Below are 19,051 nucleotides of genomic sequence, written 5' to 3'. Positions count from 1 at the left end.
AACTTCTGTACAAGGAAGTCCCGTCTTGGTGGCCCCTGGCTTCTTGCAGCTTCGGCTGACCACCTTGCACCAACTTCTGTACAAGGAAGTCCTGTCCTGGCGGCCCCTGGCTTCTTGCAACTTCGGCTGACCATCTTGCGCCAAATTTTGTACAAGGAAGTCCTGTCTTGGTGGCTCCCGGATTTTTGCGTGTTGCAGAAAGCTGGTAAACTCAGGTGTGGCCCCGAGCTCTTTCTACTTCATCTGCAGCGAATAGAAATCTCCTTGCTGCCCTCCAGTTATCGAAGTCTCGTGAATGCCAGTCAGTGTCTTTTTCCAGTACGAAACAAGGATACGAATAAATTTTGTAACCTAATGTGTGAACCTGTTTTTTAACAGCCTTTTTCATCATGACTGCCAAAGTAGGTCTCTCAGTCAATCCTTTATCGAATCTGGTTTCTTCCTCGTCAGGGACTTTGTTAACCATACTTGTCCTGGATGGCAGGCACCTAACCAGATTTTGGAAGTTTGCAATGTTACCTCAGCTTAGTTAATTGGACAACTTCTACATTCAATTGTTAAAGTGTTCAACTCTTTTCATTTACCATGGCATCTATTGCATATCCCTGGTGTTGGCTTAGCGGTTAGGGTACCAGCTTGGGATCCTAGGATCTTGGGTTCGAATCCTGGTCGATCGCTGAATTAACGTCAGGGGGGGTTGACTCAGCCTGTCATCCTTCCGAGGTTGGCAAATTGAGTACCAGCTTGCTGGGATGAATGATCACGGCATCTATTGCCGTGATCACGGCATCTATTGCATGATGTTCAAAATGCAAGTACTATGCACCCTGAATTCCCTGATTTTTGTTTTTTCAGTGCTCCCTCCACAAAGTCTCGACAAACCTGTGCAAAGGCAGCTCTGTACGTGCAATGTCTTAATGTTATTATTTCTGCACACTGACCACCCACTGGAAAGAGCTTCTGCCTGCAGGGGTTCCATCATCTCCCTACCTGGTCCTCTAAGTATACGTCACCTGTATCTAAACGTGCCACAGATAGAGTGGAGGCTTGCACACTATTCCTTGCCTTCCGACGTGTTTCTCAAAAGACGGAACCTCATGTCATCTGATGAATGTCCTTTTTGACGGCACTCCGAGGACATTTTCCATGCTTATGTTGGATGCCAAAGGCTGGCTCTGCTTTTTCAGCTCTTGAAATCTATTTTCCAGAAATTGGTTTTTTTCACCATAAATTTGTGTACTATATGCCTGTATCTTACGAGAATGTCAGATCACAAATTGTAAATATCTTGCTTGCTAAGGCAAACTCGCAATATACATGACACGGAAGACAATGGTTTTGGGAGTTGGTTCACCAGAATGGAGTTCTTTGTTAGCGTTTAAAGGCTCTGTAGTTGCCTGTCTTAAAACGGTGGTGCAGACTTGAAATACCCTCTCCCACCTCGAGGTGGCGCTACATGATACACATTTACGTGGAGAATTGGTATCCCTCCTCCACCCAAGACCACCAGAGAGATAAAGGCCTGACATTTGATTAGTTAGGACAGGAATTTGGAATTTGGCCATGTTGCCATTGATAGCTCATCTACCTTTTGCTAAGGACTTGGTATCCATGCCTTTAGGAACTGCTTTTCTTAAACCCTTTGTCATAGTAGAGTAGTAAGTTGGTAACTTGACTTTCTATCCTGCTCGATCTCAGTCTTACGTTATGGCATGGAATAGAATTAGGTGAAGGAGAGTAGTGGTAGACGAGGTACAGTGAGTGGATTTCACTCAACCACGTTTACCTCTCGAGTGTGAATCATTCGATTCCCAACAGAGTATAAACAGGTAACCCTCATTCACTGCGCACCTCATTTCCCCTGCTGTTAAACCTCTAACCTTGGTGGCAATATATATACTAGGGCATGCCCGTACTATATATATATCTAAAATTATATCCCCCCCCTCTATTTACATGGAATGGTTTGGTCCATTCGCAAAGCCAAAGGCAAAGCGAACGGCTTGCGAGTACGGTGACAATCCCCCCCCTCTATTTACATCAAATGGTTTGGTCCATTCGCAACGACCACAGAACCCCCCCCCTCTATTTACATGAAATGGTTTGGTCCATTCGCAACGCCAAAGCGAACGGCGAACGGCTAAATCGCCATAGCTCGGTAACTACTTGTCCGATTAATTTCAAACCTTGAAAAGGCACATCCTCGGGTCCCCAGCAATATACCTGGCAAGTTTAAAGTATATCGGACCCGTGGTTGTCGAGAAACAGCGGTCACAGACAAACATACAAACATACAAACAAACATACACACAGAGATTAGTGGAATTATAGATAGATATATATATAATATATATATATATATATACCATGACTGTCAAAAGTGCAGGTACATACAAAACCCAATCAAATTCCTCCAACTGTTTTTACAATGTTTAACAGACGTAAACAAACAATTGGATTCTCTTAACGAAGTGAATTATCAAACATAGTCTAAAGTCTAAACCAAGGGTTCAGGTTTAAGGATGTTTTATTGATGATGATACAATCATTGATCATATATCGAAATGAAATGTACGAGTAGGTGCAGAATGAAAAATGCTTAAACTTCTTTTGTTTTATTTGGTTTTAAAAATCAAACATCGCCTTCTGCCTCGTTCGTCACAATACCTGTTGCATCACGTTTCACATTTTCTTTTTGGACGAATTTGGAAGGAATTGGACCCATTTGTGGACAGAATACCAGACACGGCACAGACACGGCCACGCGTACAAACACCTGTTGTGGCGAAGCTGGGACACCAAAAACCTACAAACTGTACACAGCAAGTTGTATTTAAAGCACGGCAAACTATCCAAGGGTTCTGAACTCGTCCAATGAAAATCAGTGATGGGGGAGTTAGTTACCTTTTCACGAACGCAGTAGAAAGCCATTGATCTCAAGGGGTTGTCTGAATCGAGTTCTGCAAGTCTTGGTGGAGTAGTTTGCAATGGTGCTTAGCATGTCCGATCAATACAATCATATCCGATTGTGCACACCAGATTCCAGTCAATCACCTTCCCCCCCCCCCCCCCCTCCTTTTCTTCAAACAAGTGAGCATATTTAACAAAATCCGTGTTTGTGTAATGGTAAGAAACAATTGGTGCAAAACTGTTTGGAAGATAAACAACTCAGCATTTCTACAAGGGTGGCTTTTAGTAACTACTTAGTACAGGTTTGGTTTAAGGTGATAGACGTCATAAAAAAATGAAAAGATTGGAAGTGAAGGGGATCAGGAATACGGTTGGAACAGAAGCCCCCAATGTGAGGTTGGATGGAGAGTTGGAGACTTCACTACAACTTGACAACCAAATGCTGTTCTTTGCCTCGCACAGCAGCAACGTAGGAGAACAGACAAAGCACGGCATAGCAGATCTCGTGAGCCTGCGGACACGCACGTGCACACTCTTGGGATTTTGGACTCAAAATAAAAGGTGTGATTTCGATTAAAATGCATCGTCATGGGAAGGGTGAGTGGGAGTGATGGTGAGGCGATATGGGATGGTGGTGTGGCGATAGGGGAAGGGAACCGAGGCGGGCATGCGTGGGAGAGGGGGAGCCAGGGCAAGCACACGCATGAGAAGGGGAGCCAGGGCAAGCACACGCATGAGAAGGGGAGCCAGGGCAAGCACACGCAAGGGAAGGGGAGCCAAGGCAAGCACACACATAAGGGGAGCCAGGGCAAGCACACGCATGAGAAGGGGAGCCAGGGCAAGCACACGCATGAGAAAGGGAGCCAGGGCAAGCACATGCAAGGGAAGGGGAGCCAAGGCAAGCACACACATAAGGGGAGCCAGGGCAAGCACACGCATGAGAAGGGGAGCCAGGGCAAGCACACGCATGGGAAGGGGAGCCAGGGCAAGCACACACATGAGAAGGGGAGCCAGGGCAAGCACACGCATGAGAAGGGGGGCCAGGGCAAGCACACGCATGAGAAGGGGAGCCAGGGCAAGCACACGCATGAGAAGGGGAGCCAGGGCAAGCACACATGAGAAGGGGAGCCAGGGCAAGCACACGCATGAGAAGGGGGGCCAGGGCAAGCACACGCATGAGAAGGGGAGCCAGGGCAAGCACACGCATGAGAAGGGGAGCCAGGGCAAGCACACACATGAGAAGGGGAGCCAGGGCAAGCACACACATGAGAAGGGGAGCCAGGGCAAGCACACGCACAAGAGGCGGAGCCAGGGCAAGCACACACATGAGAAGGGGAGCCAGGGCAAGCACATGCATGAGAAGGGGAGCCAGGGCAAGCACACACATGAGAAGGGGAGCCAGGGCAAGCACATGCATGAGAAGGGGAGCCAGGGCAAGCACACACATGAGAAGGGGAGCCAGGGCAAGCACACATGAGAAGGGGAGCCAGGGCAAGCACACACATGAGAAGGGGAGCCAGGGCAAGCACACACATGAGAAGGGGAGCCAAGGCAAGCACACGCAAGAGAAGGGGAGCCAGGGCAAGCACATGCAAGAGAAGGGGAGCCAAGGCAAGCACACACAAGAGAAGGGGAGCCAGGGCAAGCACATGCAAGAGAAGGGGAGCCAAGGCAAGCACACACAAGAGAAGGGGAGCCAGGGCAAGCACACGCAAGAGAGCGAGGGGTCCAGGGGAAAGAGGCAGGGGTCCAGGGGAAAGAGGCATGTGAGAGAGGGAGTCGAGATGGCAACACACGAGAGAGAGTGAGGGGGAGGGCATGCGGCAGAGGTTGGGTGTGAGAGGGAGAGCCGGGAGAGGGCAGAGGTGAGCGAGGTTTCACTGGTGAGAGTGCGAAGATGTGCCATCCCTCACCCAGACCCCTCCCCAATTGCCCCCTTTTCCTCTTATTTTATGAAGGGGCAGAGACGAGAGAGAAATTGTGGAAATTCCTGTTTTACATCCACCACCCTCTTACCCCCTCACCCCCCCCCCCGACCCCCTCCCCCCACCCACCCCCCATTTCCTTCCTGCATTTCCAACCCTCAACTCAATGACAGGGAGCATACCATTGGTGTCTTGAACTTGTGAATTACCACTTCTTTAGCTTCCGGAACTGTTGGAGGGAAGAAAATGTAAACAGAAGGCGATACATTTGTGATTAAAGCCCCTTTTCTTGATAGGGAGGATAAAAACGTTTTATTAACAGCAACAAAAACAAATAATGTTATAAAGTCAGATAACGATTGTGATGGATTTGTAGCACGGCTGTTAACGATTTAGTATTCCTTCATACGTATTTCTTCAGTGTGGCAAAATCGAATGATCTGGTGTTCAGATCATGAATCCAAAGATTATGATTGTGTGGAAAGAGTGATGGAGTGGAATCGACGAATGCAAGCAGTTTAAATTTGGTCCACAGGTGTGACAAAAGGATTGAATTTGTGGATGTGAGTGGTAATTATTAATTTTTGGGGGGGGGGGGGGCGGGGGGCGGTTTACGAAAAGGGGGTTGCTGGTGGACTACGTGCACCGTGCAGAAACCTGTCGGGGGGAGGGGACAAAGCATAGAGAGGGCAGAGGGTGCAAGACCAAAAATGAGCCAGAAGAAGACAGAGACCACTGACCACTGTTGGCAATGACGTATATATAGGCCTGTAGACTCGGCTTCATCACAGGAGATTCCAATGATCTTGAAGGTTTTGTTTCCACGGCTTTAAGATGAGAAAGGGAAGGAGCCAGGGCAGGCACACGCGAGAGGCATCAGCGAGCCGGGGGTACTAACCCAGAGTGGAGAGCAGTATTCTATCAAGCTGCGGATGAAAGCTTTGTTGGTGGACAGGACGTCATGTGTGCCAAGGAAGGACATTGCACGACAGAGGACGCCCAGTCTGCAACTGGCTTTGGAGAACAACTTTGACATGTGGATTTCCTAAGAGAGATCATGTTTGAGACCGAAGAGTTTGAGTGACTGAACCTCTTCAAGAGTGTTGTTGAGAAAGTGGATGAAAGGATTTGTGGAACGGCAGAGAGACAAAGAGAGGCAGACAGATAGACATAGACAGACAAAGAGATAGAGGATTTTCTAGATAGTCAGAGAGATCATTGATGAAGATTAGGAATAAGATTGGGCTTGAAAGCACCACTTATGGGTACACCAGCCTCGACAGGGAGAGGAGAAGAAAGGGTTCTGTTGTGCCACACATTGGCGACAAGGGTGGAGGAAGTCTGTAATCCAAGAGTGGAGTTGGCCTTGGAATCCATAGGCAGAGAGTTTGGAGAGTAAGGCAGGGTGCCAGACTGCATCAAAAGCTCGGGATACGTCCAGAGAGACGGCCGTTATCTCATGTCTGATATCGAGTTCTCCGTCAAATGTCGGGAGAGCAGAAGCAGCATGTCCAATGTAGAGTGACCAGGTCTGAATCCAACTTAATGATCTGAGATGAGGTTGTTTTTGGGGAAAAGGAAGGATTTCATATCAACTGCAATGATGCATTCCATGACTTTGCTGATTGGAAGCAAGCGAATTGGTCTGTTGAGATCCGTTTTTACACCTATATTATGTAATGCAGTGATGTTGGTGGATTTCCAAGCAAATGGAAGATGACTGAGGACGAGTGATTACGGTGAGAAGAGAGAGGGAGTGCAAGAGCAGCAGAGCAGGTTTTTAGGACATGTGCTGATGCCATCCGGTCCAGTTCCAAAATCAGAGTCGAGGGTTGCCAGAAACTTCGCCTTGTCAGGTGCAAAAGACAGAATCCAGGAGCAGTTGGGTAAAATGGGAAGGGTGTGCCCAGAGAGAGAGAGAGAGAGAGAGAGAGACAGAGAGGGATTGGAGACAAGATTTCCTAGGCGGTAGACTTGCTAGAGCACCACCAGGGTTTAGAGGAGGGAGGCAAATTTGTAAGTTCAAACTTGAGGTTGGACAGATGCTGTTTTTGGATCTCCTGAGAGAGGATACATACTTGTTACGGGATTTGTGGAATGCACCGAGATTGCCTCCGGTCGGATTTGCCTTCCAGGAAGGGAAGGCATGTTTCAAGGCATGTTCCTCACGACACGATTCAGTGTACCATGAATGAGAGGACGGGTATGATAACTGAAGATGCCATGGGGAATCTGTGCATGAGAGAGGGTAGGTTTCTGTGGAATAATTCCCATCGCGAGTTCATATCAGGGGCGGTAGATATGCGAGGATCAGTTCTGAAGTGCGATGGCTGCTTGTAGTCCCTGCCAGTTTGCCCGAGTGAACTGCCAGACTCGCCAGCACTGAGTCTGTTCGCTCAGAATGGCCAGAGATGTTGACCTTCACAAGCACATGACCAGATTAACCAATTGGGGCAGAGGGCAAGCAAGATACATTGGTGGAGAAGTTGGTCATCACCAAATCCAGAAGGGAGGATTTACCATTGACGGATATCTCGGTGGGAAGGTTTGCAGATTGAATCAGTCCCATGGAGTCAATGAAGTCCTTTGCTAAAGTGCTACAGCTGTTGAGAGAGGTGAAATTGTGCAATGTCCAATAGGGTGTTGTCCAATCACTTGAAAACAATCTCTGTCTGAGATGTCCAAATGGAATAGCCTTGATCTGCTCTGTAAAACTTTAATTAATCTCTATTTCAAACTCAGTCGGGGAGGTACAACTCATTTGGTCTCTTATCTGATGGGTTTGTCATTTTTATTCCAAACTTGAATTCAGGGTTAAAGTGTGAAAACCAAAATAAGCAAAACCTTTCAACAGGAATCCGGTTGATAAACAGGTGAAAGAGGAGAGACAGAGAAAAATAAATTAGCCATAAAGTGCTTCACTCCCCTCCCCTAACCAACCTCACCTTCACCAACATCACTCTCACCCTCACCCTCCCCTCCCAAAACCAACCACACCCTCCCCTCCCCTAACCAACCTCATCCTCCCCTCCCCTAACCAACCTCATCCTCCCCTCCCATAACCAACCTCATCCTCCCCTCCCCTAACCAACCTCATCCTCCCCTAACCAACCTCATCCTCCCCTAACCAACCTCATCCTCCCCTCCCCTAACCAACCTCATCCTCCCCTAACTAACCTCATCCTCCCCTAACCAACCTCATCCTCCCCTCCCCTCCCCTAACCAACCTCATCCTCCCCTCCCCTAACCAACCTCATCCTCCCCTCACCAAACTCAGCCTCCCCCTCCACTCCAAAAACCAGCCTCACCCTCATCCTCCACTCCCAAAACCAACCACACCCTCCCCTCCCCCAACCAACCTCACCCATATCCTCCCCTCCCCTAACCAACCTCAACCTCCCCTCACCAACCACACCCACATCCTCCCCTCCCCTAACCAACCTCACCCTCCACTCCCAAAACCAACCACACCCTCCCCTAACCAACCTCACCCACATCCTCCCCTCCCCTAACCAAACTCATCCTCATCCTCCCCTCCCCTAACCAACCTCACCCTCATCCTACCCTAACCAACTTCATCCTCATCCTCATCTAACAAGCCTCACCCTCATCCTCCCATGCCCTAACCAAGCTCACCCTCATCCTCCCCTAACCAAACTCACCCTTCCCTCCCCTAACCAACCTCACCCTCATATTCCCCTCCCCTAACCAACCTCACCCTCCTTCCCTCCCTATACGCTTCCACGAGTTCAAGGGAAATGCAAAACCATTGGAGGAAGAGTTCCGATTAACCTAAAGTGTTCGTCTTCCTTTTCCCCTTTACACTACAAGCATCGTCATGTTGTACTCTCCATGCAAACCTTGCCCTTATTACCTGTGTTACCTGCCCGGTAACCGGTGTGATCAAGTGAGGACGGGTTGTGTTTTGAAATGGAAAAGGAAATTAAATTTACCGAACTCCTGCAGCAAAAACACCCCCTTGTCTGTGTGGCACTTTTTAATGCGGTTCAACTCAATGAAAACCTGCAAAACACAGACAAACCGACACTCAGACACTGCATCGAGAACACAAGCACCAATGCACCAGCACCATGTCGTACAAGGTGGCGCTACATTTGAACAGGACTAGCGCACCGTACCCAGGAACCAGCCCACCACAAAACCGAGACAAGCACCCGACATCAGGCCGGGCTGGTGTGGTACCCAGCCATGACATGGCACACCCAGTCACCCACAACGTAGCTCCCACATGGAGGAGGTTCCATGAAACCTACCTTCATTCCCTTTCCAAGCCAGACAGCATGGAAAAGAAAAAAAGGGTTTAAAAAGTCAGAGATCACGTGTCGGAAAATACATGTCAAATAAACCGTTCCACACCAGCAGACAGCTTGTAAAGGTGTCCACGTCCCCGGATATCCGGATTGTGAACTAGTTAGGCCTCTGGTCCCAGTGCCTAGTTTTCATGTTCCGAATATCTCATTCAAATACACGGAATAAAAAGGATCCTAACTCGAATCTTCACGTCATGTACACCACAAACGGCGAGCTACGCAGTTTCTCGAATACATAGAAAGCCAACGGACGATGCTCTGACCACGAAAATGGCAGGACCACATACCTGGAGAGTACATACCTGGTTCTGTACAAACTTCAGGTTGATTCCTTCGAGCGTAACCTGCAACAAGCCGCTCTCCCCACTACTCAAGTCCTGCACCGGGAATTCTGCACCGAGCTCCGGACCTGCCCAGGAAGGGGAAACGCGAGTGAAGAGTGCAGGTGCGTACTCGGGTCAACGAGTGCTCTAGTCAACACGTCCATGGACCTTCGCACATGGCAGGGGATCTCCCCGGCATTACGAACCTGACCTTAAAGTAGTTTACCGTCATCATCCGTGGCTTAAGCCGCTTCGACCAGCGATCTGGTCAATCACCGATTACACCGACATGGTGCACGGTTTTCGTTAACGGTGTTTCGAGAGAAAAACTAGCGCCATTTCGTTACCCGTTTGCCTCATTGCAAGTTCTCTGCAGATCGAACCGCACATTGGCATTCTAAATCGCCATTTTAAACCCAAATTGGAATCATACCTCACACGACCATTTTGCAATCGAGAACGATTCATCACCAGCACACGTGGTCCGTCTTCTCACCTGCTTTGACCCCGTGGTGTCTCGCCGCTGCTCTTTCCATGCTCTCCTTCACACAGTAATACAGCTCACGACACTGAAAACACAAACACCGGGTTCGCAAATCGACACGCCATCGCCAATTTTGAACAGACGGAGACGCGGTCGCCGGCGGGTGGCTACCTTTTTGGTGTAAAACTTGTTGAGCTGAGTTTCAGGGCCTTGTCTTCGCCAAAGGCACAGAACCTTGGTTTTCGGACAGTAAGTCATGTTTATGAGCTTCTCGTACCACCAGCGCTCAAATATGGTGCCGATGCTGCTCCTCAACACAATGCAGTCGTCACACACCTGTGCACACGAGAGCACACCTTGAGTGAAACGGTCGGAAGCACGATCGGATTCGTTTAGCCGAGGCTCATGGAGGACCTCACATTACGTGCAAGACAAGAAAAGAGCAATGCGGAGAAATGTTTATTTAAATAAATCATGCAAACAAAATAACGCAGGACGTCAGAGTCGAACCCCGGATAACAACACGAGCTACATCCTCATGTTGCCATCCTGGGTTCACATCGCCAACAACGTCTAAAACCCTGCTTCGATACAGGTAAGTTGTTGCGAACGGGAACAGAGACCGCAGGGCCTGCTTGGCAAAACAGGATATCCCTCCATCGCTGAACACCAGAATTCTTTGTCTGGAACTCATTTGTAACCTTTTCCTGAGCTCACAAGTCAATGAAATCATCCTTCGTCATATCAGCATCATCGACACTTACCATGGGGGAAAAGGATATATCTGGGATCACATTCTAGGTCCACAACCTTGGAAGGTCTCGTTCTACCTTTAATCATTGCGTAAATGAACACGCTTATAATTAATTAATTGACATATGTGGGAAAATTACATACCCAGACCAGGAATCGAACCCAGGTCCTCTGGTGAACCGTACCAGTGCTGTGCCATCCGAGCTATCTGGGTGACCCTGACCCGAGCATGCAATTTTCCCCACACACGATCGCCGCTCTTGTTCCGTCACCGCTCGTGTTCCTGAGGTTGGCAGCAGGTGCCCCGGAAGCAGTGACGGAAAGAGAGCGGCAATCATACGTGTGGGGAAAATTGCACGCTCGGTCAGGGTCGCCCAGATAGCTCGGATGGCACAGCACTGGTACGGTTCACCAGAGGACCTGGGTTCGATTCCTGGTCTGGGCATGTAATTTTCCCACATATGTCAATTAATTTAATCATTGCCATTATCGAATTAGGCTAACCCCCGCTCTAGTAGGGAAAATGGCCTTTAAAATGCATGTTGTTGTTGTATTGCCATTATCGAATTACAGCTCAAACTGTGCACGATTGTTCAATGAAGAACTAGTCTACCTGCATCAGCGGACACGTAGACCAATCGATGGAATAAGCAGAACCTTGATCGAGGTATGCCAACCGCCGTGGGAAGCGTGAAGCTGATATTTTGGACGTTGTACCTTTGTCGGGGCAAAAGAAGGGGTTGGACGCTCTGATCAAGGGTTAATACCTGAAACGTCAGCTTCTAATACTTCCCACGATGGTTACCATACCTCAATCAAGGTTCTGCTGATTCCATCCTTCACGCAGATCGTCAAATGAAAAGAGGAGAGTTACCGGAGCCATGTTAACCACAAATTTCCTACTCTCACTAATAAAGCACAAGGATGCGCCTCGTTCCATCTGGAGGCCAAACGTGGCACAATGGACAAAGCAACCACAAAAAAAAATGCAAGAATGGCTGTTTCACCACCATTGAACTCGGTGTCAGAAATGGTTCACCTCCAAACACCAAACAACAACATTACGATCCAAAGGAAAACTCAAATCTAACTCCACAAAATAAGTTAAAACGACCAACAGTTGCAAAAGCGGTAACTCACGGACATGGACACATAACCTTTACATAGACAAAGTGGGTACTATTCAGACCTCCATGAAAAAAATGTCTCCTTGCGTGTTGGTTCCAGAATGAACCACAAAGGTGTGCTTCTTGAGATGCCTGCTGCCGCACACCTTCACCGGCACGCTTCGCCCGCTCTGCGCACACACCACATGGTACCTTGGTCAGCCGCATGCTCTCCCCCAAAACTTCAACTCCCCGTGACCAAAATGATATAAAGCCAGGTGACGGATAACGCATCACGGTACGCCGCCCACGATCACTGGAAGGAAGGAATACCTGGGTAGCAACGCTGTCCAAAAGTTCGTTCAGTTCCTGGCTGTGACTCAACCCGATGTGAGATTTCCCCACGAGTCTTCGTACTTTCTTCTTGATGTCAGCGGGGACTACCTGGTAGAGCGTGTCGGATTAGTTTAACCGGGAGGGAGAGATCTCCACGAACCATTACCACATGGAGCAACACCCGACAGGGGCTGTGGGTGCGAGATCAGCACAATCATGCAAGTTGTGAAAATTAAAACTCAAGTCATGGGACACGGTGAATGCAAGGGGGGCAGAAAAATAACCTTTTACTGGCAAGGATCGAAAGCAAAAATGTAAAAATATACAAATACCAGGGAAGATGACCATGGTTACCGGGTCATGCATATCGGTTTTTAGCTTAACGAGTGGAATAACCACTCATAAGGGAAGTTAAATTCAGACAAGAAATCTCAGAACACAATCCTCGATGCAGGGAAAAATTCTCCACAGAACATCACCCATACTGGGCAGTTGTGCAAAATGGTACTTGCCTTCACCATGACCATGAAGGCCGTCATGTTGTGGAGGAGAGTCGCCAACAGTCGGTCTTCATCATTCTCAAGCCTGCGCCTTTCATTCTCACCAAGGGACTGGTACCTGTGCACAGCACAAAGGTATTCATGAAAAGGCCCTTCGATGCTATTTTGATCGACGTAACCACGACAAACAACCCTAATAATATATTCACCAATCGATGCTCAAACACGGAAACAACTTACCGATCCATCATGTCCCTCAGGCCCTGGTCCATTCCCACTCCTTCTCGCTCCAAAGCTACGGCATCCAAGAATGCATCTTCCCAGAACTGCAGCTGATCCCACAGGGTAGAACGCTCCTTGCCTGCCGCACACACACGATGTGCTATGGATGCACACTTGGACAGATGCAGAAAAAAACCTCCACAAGCTGAGCAGCTTTTAAAACAATCAAATGGTATTAAAACGATTTAAAATTTACACTGGGAGGGCTTTACCACCCTCGGACATCAATCTTGAGGCTCGCCATCTAGAATTCGTTCGGTCGCTCTACCCAGCCAAGCAGAGCAGGTCGCCCCACCCACCCGAGCAGGTCGCCCCACCCACCCGAGCAGGTCGCCCCACCCACCCGAGCAGGTCGCCCCACCCACCCGAGCAGGTCGCCCCACCCACCCGAGCAGGTCGCCCCACCCACCCGAGCAGGTCGCCTCACGCACCTAAGCAGAGCCAGTCGCCCCACCCACCTGAGCAGAACCGGTTGCCCCACCCACCAGAGCAGGCCGCCCCACCCACCTGAGCAGAGCACGTCGCCCCACCCACCCAAGCAGGTCGCCCCACCCACCTGAGCAGAGCCGGTCGCCCCACCCACCCGAGCTGGTCGCCCCACCCACCAGAGCAGGTTGCCCCACCCACCTGAGCAGAACCGGTCTCCCCACCCACCAGAGCAGGTTGCCCCACCCACCTGAGCAGAACCGGTCTCCCCACCCACCAGAGCAGGTCGCCCCACCCACCTGAGCAGAGCCGGTCGCCCCGCCCACCAGAGCAGGTCGCCCCACCCACCTAATTGTGCAGAGCTGCTAACAACACCGCTAAAATAAACGTAAAGGTTGTGCTTAATTCCAAATGGCGTGACTGATGTAGAAACAACGTTTTGTTTACATCTTAGACGAACCACGAAACGAACAACCGCCGATTAGTGACCGCCGATGCTGGCAGGATTTCATAGTGTGTAAATCGTTTTAATTGGCGATTGTAATTTCATTCCATTTTCATTGTAATCTCATAGTTTTCATTTATTTTTCCATGGCGTGTGTGTAAAGAGTGCTTGATGCTCAATATTCGTTCGAACTAGAGCATACAGGCATTCTTCATCACCGATCCCAAACACAGACAAATAGCAACACGTCGTGCCAACAGCCATTTGGCATTACGTCTTCCCACTTTACAAAAAGGTTGAATGCATCATAAAGTACAGCAAAACGCGCCGTTTGTTCAAATCAATGGATCGAAACATCCTTCAGCTACCGCCAACTCAAAATAAGATTAAAACCCACACAAGCATGCAAATAGAAACATGGTTACACGAGGAAAGAAACAAAGCAGAAATGGAATCAATCAAACATGGCCATTCGGCCTAACAAGCATGCAGGACGACACATTCGGTACTTAGAGAAAATGTTTCCATGGCAGCATCCTCCAAGTGGTCCCAGACAGACCCACGATCCCGGCCTGGCCGTGGCAGCATGAGAAGAGAAGCAAAGCAAAAGGGTTTCAGTGCAGTTTGGGAAGATTAAATCAGCAACAAAGACCAGCGACGAGTTGCCGTGATCATGGAAGGATCGTGCACGCAGGGGGTGGGGGGAAGGGTTTGGTGGGCGTGTCAAGGGGAGGGGGTGAAACGCGGTTAGGGAGGAGCAAGAGGCGGCCTATGGAGGAGCAAAGGAAATCAAGGTTGGGTAAAGACCAAAGTAAACTCCAAACAGCTAGTCAGGTTCACTATGTTTTTTCGTTCAAATTTTGGTAGATTAGCAAAACTATACATTTTTGGAATACTCAGAGCATGAGGAATCCAACAATTAATGTTGCCATTTGCGTAGACACCTTTGTGAAAATGACACTCAGGACAGCGATGAAGATCTGTAAAAGCATATTCCTGAACGGTATAGACCTAGTAGATCCTGTGTATAGGACTTGTAGTTCAATCTGATACTAACAAGGCTGCTTTCTTGCTTTATAAACCCATACCTATCACTTCAAAGGACTTGTAATATCATGTATTATGTAATACAGTTATAGCACAAATATAAAGACAATGGTTTTCAATTACCTTTGATTGTTGCTTTTCTATAATCCTGAGCACTATTTTGAGGCCTTTATTGGATTCCTTGACCCAGAAAACATAGGATTGGCATATTTAATTAAGTTTCTAGGTTGACTAGAAGCCGAGATCACGCAAAATATGTATTTTATGGCGGCCATTTTGAAAATCCAAAATGGCGGCCATGCAGGTGTCTGTACAAATGGCAACATTGATTTTCCGATTCTCCATGCTCTGATGATTCCAAAATTGTACAGGTTTGCTAATCTCCAAAAAATTTGAACGAAATTCTATTTGTTAACATAGTGAACCTGACTAAGCAGGGGTAACGATCAGTGTGGGCTACATGATGCGTCTGCCCTCACGTTGTGGCGCATACCCTGACAAAGGCCAACAACATCTACACTACATCGTGTTATTATAAATATATAAAATAACCACCTTTAGAGGCCATTTTTCCCCGCAAAGCGGGGGTTGGCCTTTTTCGGGAACCGTGGTTGTTGTTGTTTTTTTGGTCCCCTTTTTGAAGCAATGTTTTACGGCCGGATGCCCTTCCTGACGCCAACCCTTTTTTCCGCCTTTAACGACAAACAGGGAATTACCAGTGAACTGGTACTCAATTAGCCGACCTCGGAAGGCTGACAGGCTGAGTCAACCCCCCTGGCGTTAATTCAGCGATCGACCGGGATTCGAACCCAGGATCCTAGGATCCCAAGCCGGCACCCTAACCGCTAGCCCAACACCAGGGTTATTATATTATAATAATACAAAATTAATCATCAAACCTTTCAATATTACTTTCATGAATGCCAAAGAAGGCCATTTCAATTTACAAATTACAACAAAATATTTAACTTGTTTTTTTCTCTCATTAATTTGACTTTCAAAAGTACTTCACTAATCACATGACAATACTTCAGGTTCTTCGAGAGATACCTGCGCTGCATCAGTCAGAACCCTGGTTGTGGCTTGGACAATGACGATGCCGAACGCAATGTCAAAAGGGCAGCAGATGGAAGCAATCCCTGAATTATATTCGAGCACGTCACACGGCCACAACCATTTATTGGTTGGACCACATTTCAAGACCCAAACCTGAGTGGGTTCCGAAAAGTAGGACATTTCAGGGAGAATTTCACGTACCAAGCAATCCTTCGTAGAGGAAGACCTTTTGTGGATCGAGTTCTGGTGCAGGTGGCACGATGGCGGGTGTGGGCTTCATCACCTGCACGGTTTCCAAAGGACCCTGAGGGAGACACATTGACCGGCTATTCCAGGTACCACTGTGTAATAAACCACAACTCGAGAGTTAATAAAACGCCTTACCCCACACAGTTTCCGAGAAGGATCTATGTTAACTTTGTTTGTTAACTTTGATTAACAGGCACAATGGCAACCATACGAAGCCAATGGGTCAAATGTAACAGTCCTGAGCCAAATCTTCTGCCAGCTCTTCTCGGAGAAACCGACGGTTTTGGAACGATCTTCAAAAAAAAAAAAAAGATCCATTTAAACAAACATATCTTTTGGACGAAGTTATCTGTCATTGCATCGCCAGGTGCCGCCATTTTTGTCTCAATCTCGCTGTTACTCTGGCCTCAAAGCACGGGGCAAATTTGATTGGTCAGGATGATGTCATATTTTTCTGCAAGTACTGTATTGCTAAACTTAGATTTTTGGAAGTGAAAACGATGTGGTTTCGTTTTCAAACACATTTCAAATGAAATTTAAGTTTTAAAGGCAAAAAAAAAAAAAAAAAAAAAAAGATTCAGACGTTCACTGCCATTGATGCAGCATCTTTTACACCAGCCAATCTAACATATTGTACACCGCTCCTTTCCTATGCCATCTCCAGGCGCTGCAAAACGTCATTGCCGGGCACCGAAGGGGGCTTGGCAATGACGCACGCTGAAAGGGAGTACTCAGTTTTCACTCTGGTTGTTTGTTTGTTGTACACCGCTCCTTTCCTATCCAATCTCCAGGTGATGCAAAACGTCATTGCCGGGCACCGAAGGGGGCTCGGCAATGACGCACGCTGAAAGGGAGCACTCAGTTTTCACTCTGGTTGTTTGTTTGTTGTACACCGCTCCTTTCCTATGCCATCTCCAGGTGATGCAAAACGTCATTGCCGGGCACCGAAGGGGGCTCGGCAATGACGCACGCTGAAAGGGAGTACTCAGTTTTCACTCTGGTTGTTTGTTTGTTGTACACCGCTCCTTTCCTATGCCATCTCCAGGTGATGCAAAACGTCATTGCTGGGCACCCAATGGGGCTCGGCAGTGACGCACGCTGAAAGGGAGCACTCAGTTTTCACTCTGGTTGCTTTCTTGTTTTCTTGTTTGTTTGTCCGGGCGATATCTCAGCCATTCTTTGAGCTAGGAAGCTGAAATTTCGGCACAATAGTGAGCAAGTCCTTTGTCAAAAACGGTATTTTTGTTTTTTTAATTAATCAATTAATTGACGAGTTATTTAATTATTAGAGATTAATTAAGTACTTGTACATTTCCTTTCTGTTCTGACCATTATCTCAGGCACCTTTTGAGTTAGGAAGCTGATATTTGGACATGCCAATGACCAAGTGATTTGGCTGTAAATGATATTTTTGATTTATTGATTAATCAATTAATTGATTATTTATTTAATTATTAGCAATTAATTAAGTACTTATATATTTCCTTTCTCTTCTGGTCATTATCTCAGGCACCTTTTGAGCGAGGTAGCTGATATTTCGACATGACAATGATCAAGTGATTTGGCTGTCAAGGCTATTTTTGATTAATTGATTAATCAATTGATCGATTAATTATTTAATTATTTGATTAATGATTATGATTAATGATTGAGATCTCGCGAGATCTCGGAGACGGTGGGAGGGATTTTCGAAGCTCCACACGGTCTCCACGTTTTTCGAAGTTAAGTCTGTTCACAATTGTATTTTGTCGAAACTGTATTTATCTTTCGGTGTGTGAAGTTATTGTGTGCAACTTTGGTTGTTTCTCGGTGTTTATCTTTCATAAATTGATCGTCTGTTTGCCGTGTCGTGTCTTGAGGCCTTGTACAGTGTTCACTGTACAACCTTGAGGCTTTGTTTTTCTCTCAGCGGTCCGTCGTTTGTGATCCAATAACTTTCGTTCTCTGTATTCCCAGTCTTTTCACCCATAGCCTACTTCCTTGTGTAAATCTCAACTCAAAAAAAAAACAACAAAAAAAACAAAACATTTCCTTCTCTGTTCTCATTCGTTTATTCATTCTTATTCGTTCGTTCGTTCTTCGACCACGTGTTTCTCCCCCATTTCCCCAGATAGTTTTCACTCATTAACCTTCAATGTTTACACTTTCCCCTCAAGTTATGTATTCCGTCATATTTTATAACACCTTTTTCTTCTTCTTCTTTAAAAGGCTGCTTTCGACTTGCTCACCAAATCAATTCATCCCAAAAAAAATATCCATCTCCTATAGTGCCTTTTTTCTACATTCCCTAAACTCTCCTGCACTCCATCCTCCATCCAGCGTCCTTAAACGTATTTTTAACTCGAAGGTCACAAGGAACTCATTTTGCAATAAATGTTCGTTTCCCATAAATCGTACACTTTCAAAAATCCAATCTCACCCCTCCCCTCCAAATCTTCCCCATAACCCCTCCCCTCCAAATCTTCCCCATCACCCCTCCCCTCCAAATCTTCCCCATCACCCATCCCTTTCAAATCTCCCCCCTTGCCCCCTCCCTCCTAAACTACCCCCTCACCCCTCCCCGCCAAGACGCCCCCTCGCCCCTCCCCTCCTAGACTCCTGCCTCACCCCTCCCCTCCAAATCTCCCCCATATCCCATCCCTTTCAAATCCCTCCCCTTGTCCCTTCCCTCCCAAACTCCCCCCTCACCCCTCCCCTTCAAATCTCCCCACCCTCATTGCTTCTCAATTTCCCCCCTCTCACTCCCCCTCCTCAAAGCGTCCTCCCCGCTTCTTCACCCTTAAAACTCTCACCTCCATCTCCCCCAACCTTCTGCCTCGCTCTTCCCCCTCCTCAAATAACACCTCATTGTGGCTCACCCAATCACCATCAAACCTTT

General features: G+C 47.6%; 1 protein-coding gene across 4 annotated transcripts in view; it reads right to left on the bottom strand.

Annotated features, from left to right (window-relative positions):
* Positions 1-2,509: 2,509 nt before the first annotated feature.
* The window catches only part of MADD (MAP kinase activating death domain), a gene marked incomplete at its 5' end in the record, with an annotated part of 74,024 nt that continues 57,482 nt past the window's right edge, over positions 2,510-19,051 (bottom strand). For 2 of the 4 annotated variants that reach the window (XM_078777546.1, XM_078777547.1), the window contains 11 exon segments: positions 2,510-3,421; positions 5,018-5,064; positions 8,789-8,858; positions 9,469-9,575; positions 9,986-10,058; positions 10,145-10,309; positions 11,916-12,023; positions 12,166-12,276; positions 12,681-12,786; positions 12,909-13,029; positions 16,126-16,228. In XM_078777546.1, the coding sequence (XP_078633672.1) occupies positions 3,332-3,421; positions 5,018-5,064; positions 8,789-8,858; positions 9,469-9,575; positions 9,986-10,058; positions 10,145-10,309; positions 11,916-12,023; positions 12,166-12,276; positions 12,681-12,786; positions 12,909-13,029; positions 16,126-16,228 (1,101 nt within the window). 4 annotated transcript variants of the gene reach the window in all.

This window comes from Myxine glutinosa, chromosome 5 (genome assembly GCF_964187855.1).
Source record: "Myxine glutinosa chromosome 5, kmMyxGlut1.1, whole genome shotgun sequence".
NCBI lineage: Eukaryota > Metazoa > Chordata > Myxini > Myxiniformes > Myxinidae > Myxine > Myxine glutinosa.
This window is presented reverse-complemented; position numbering and strand designations above follow the sequence as displayed.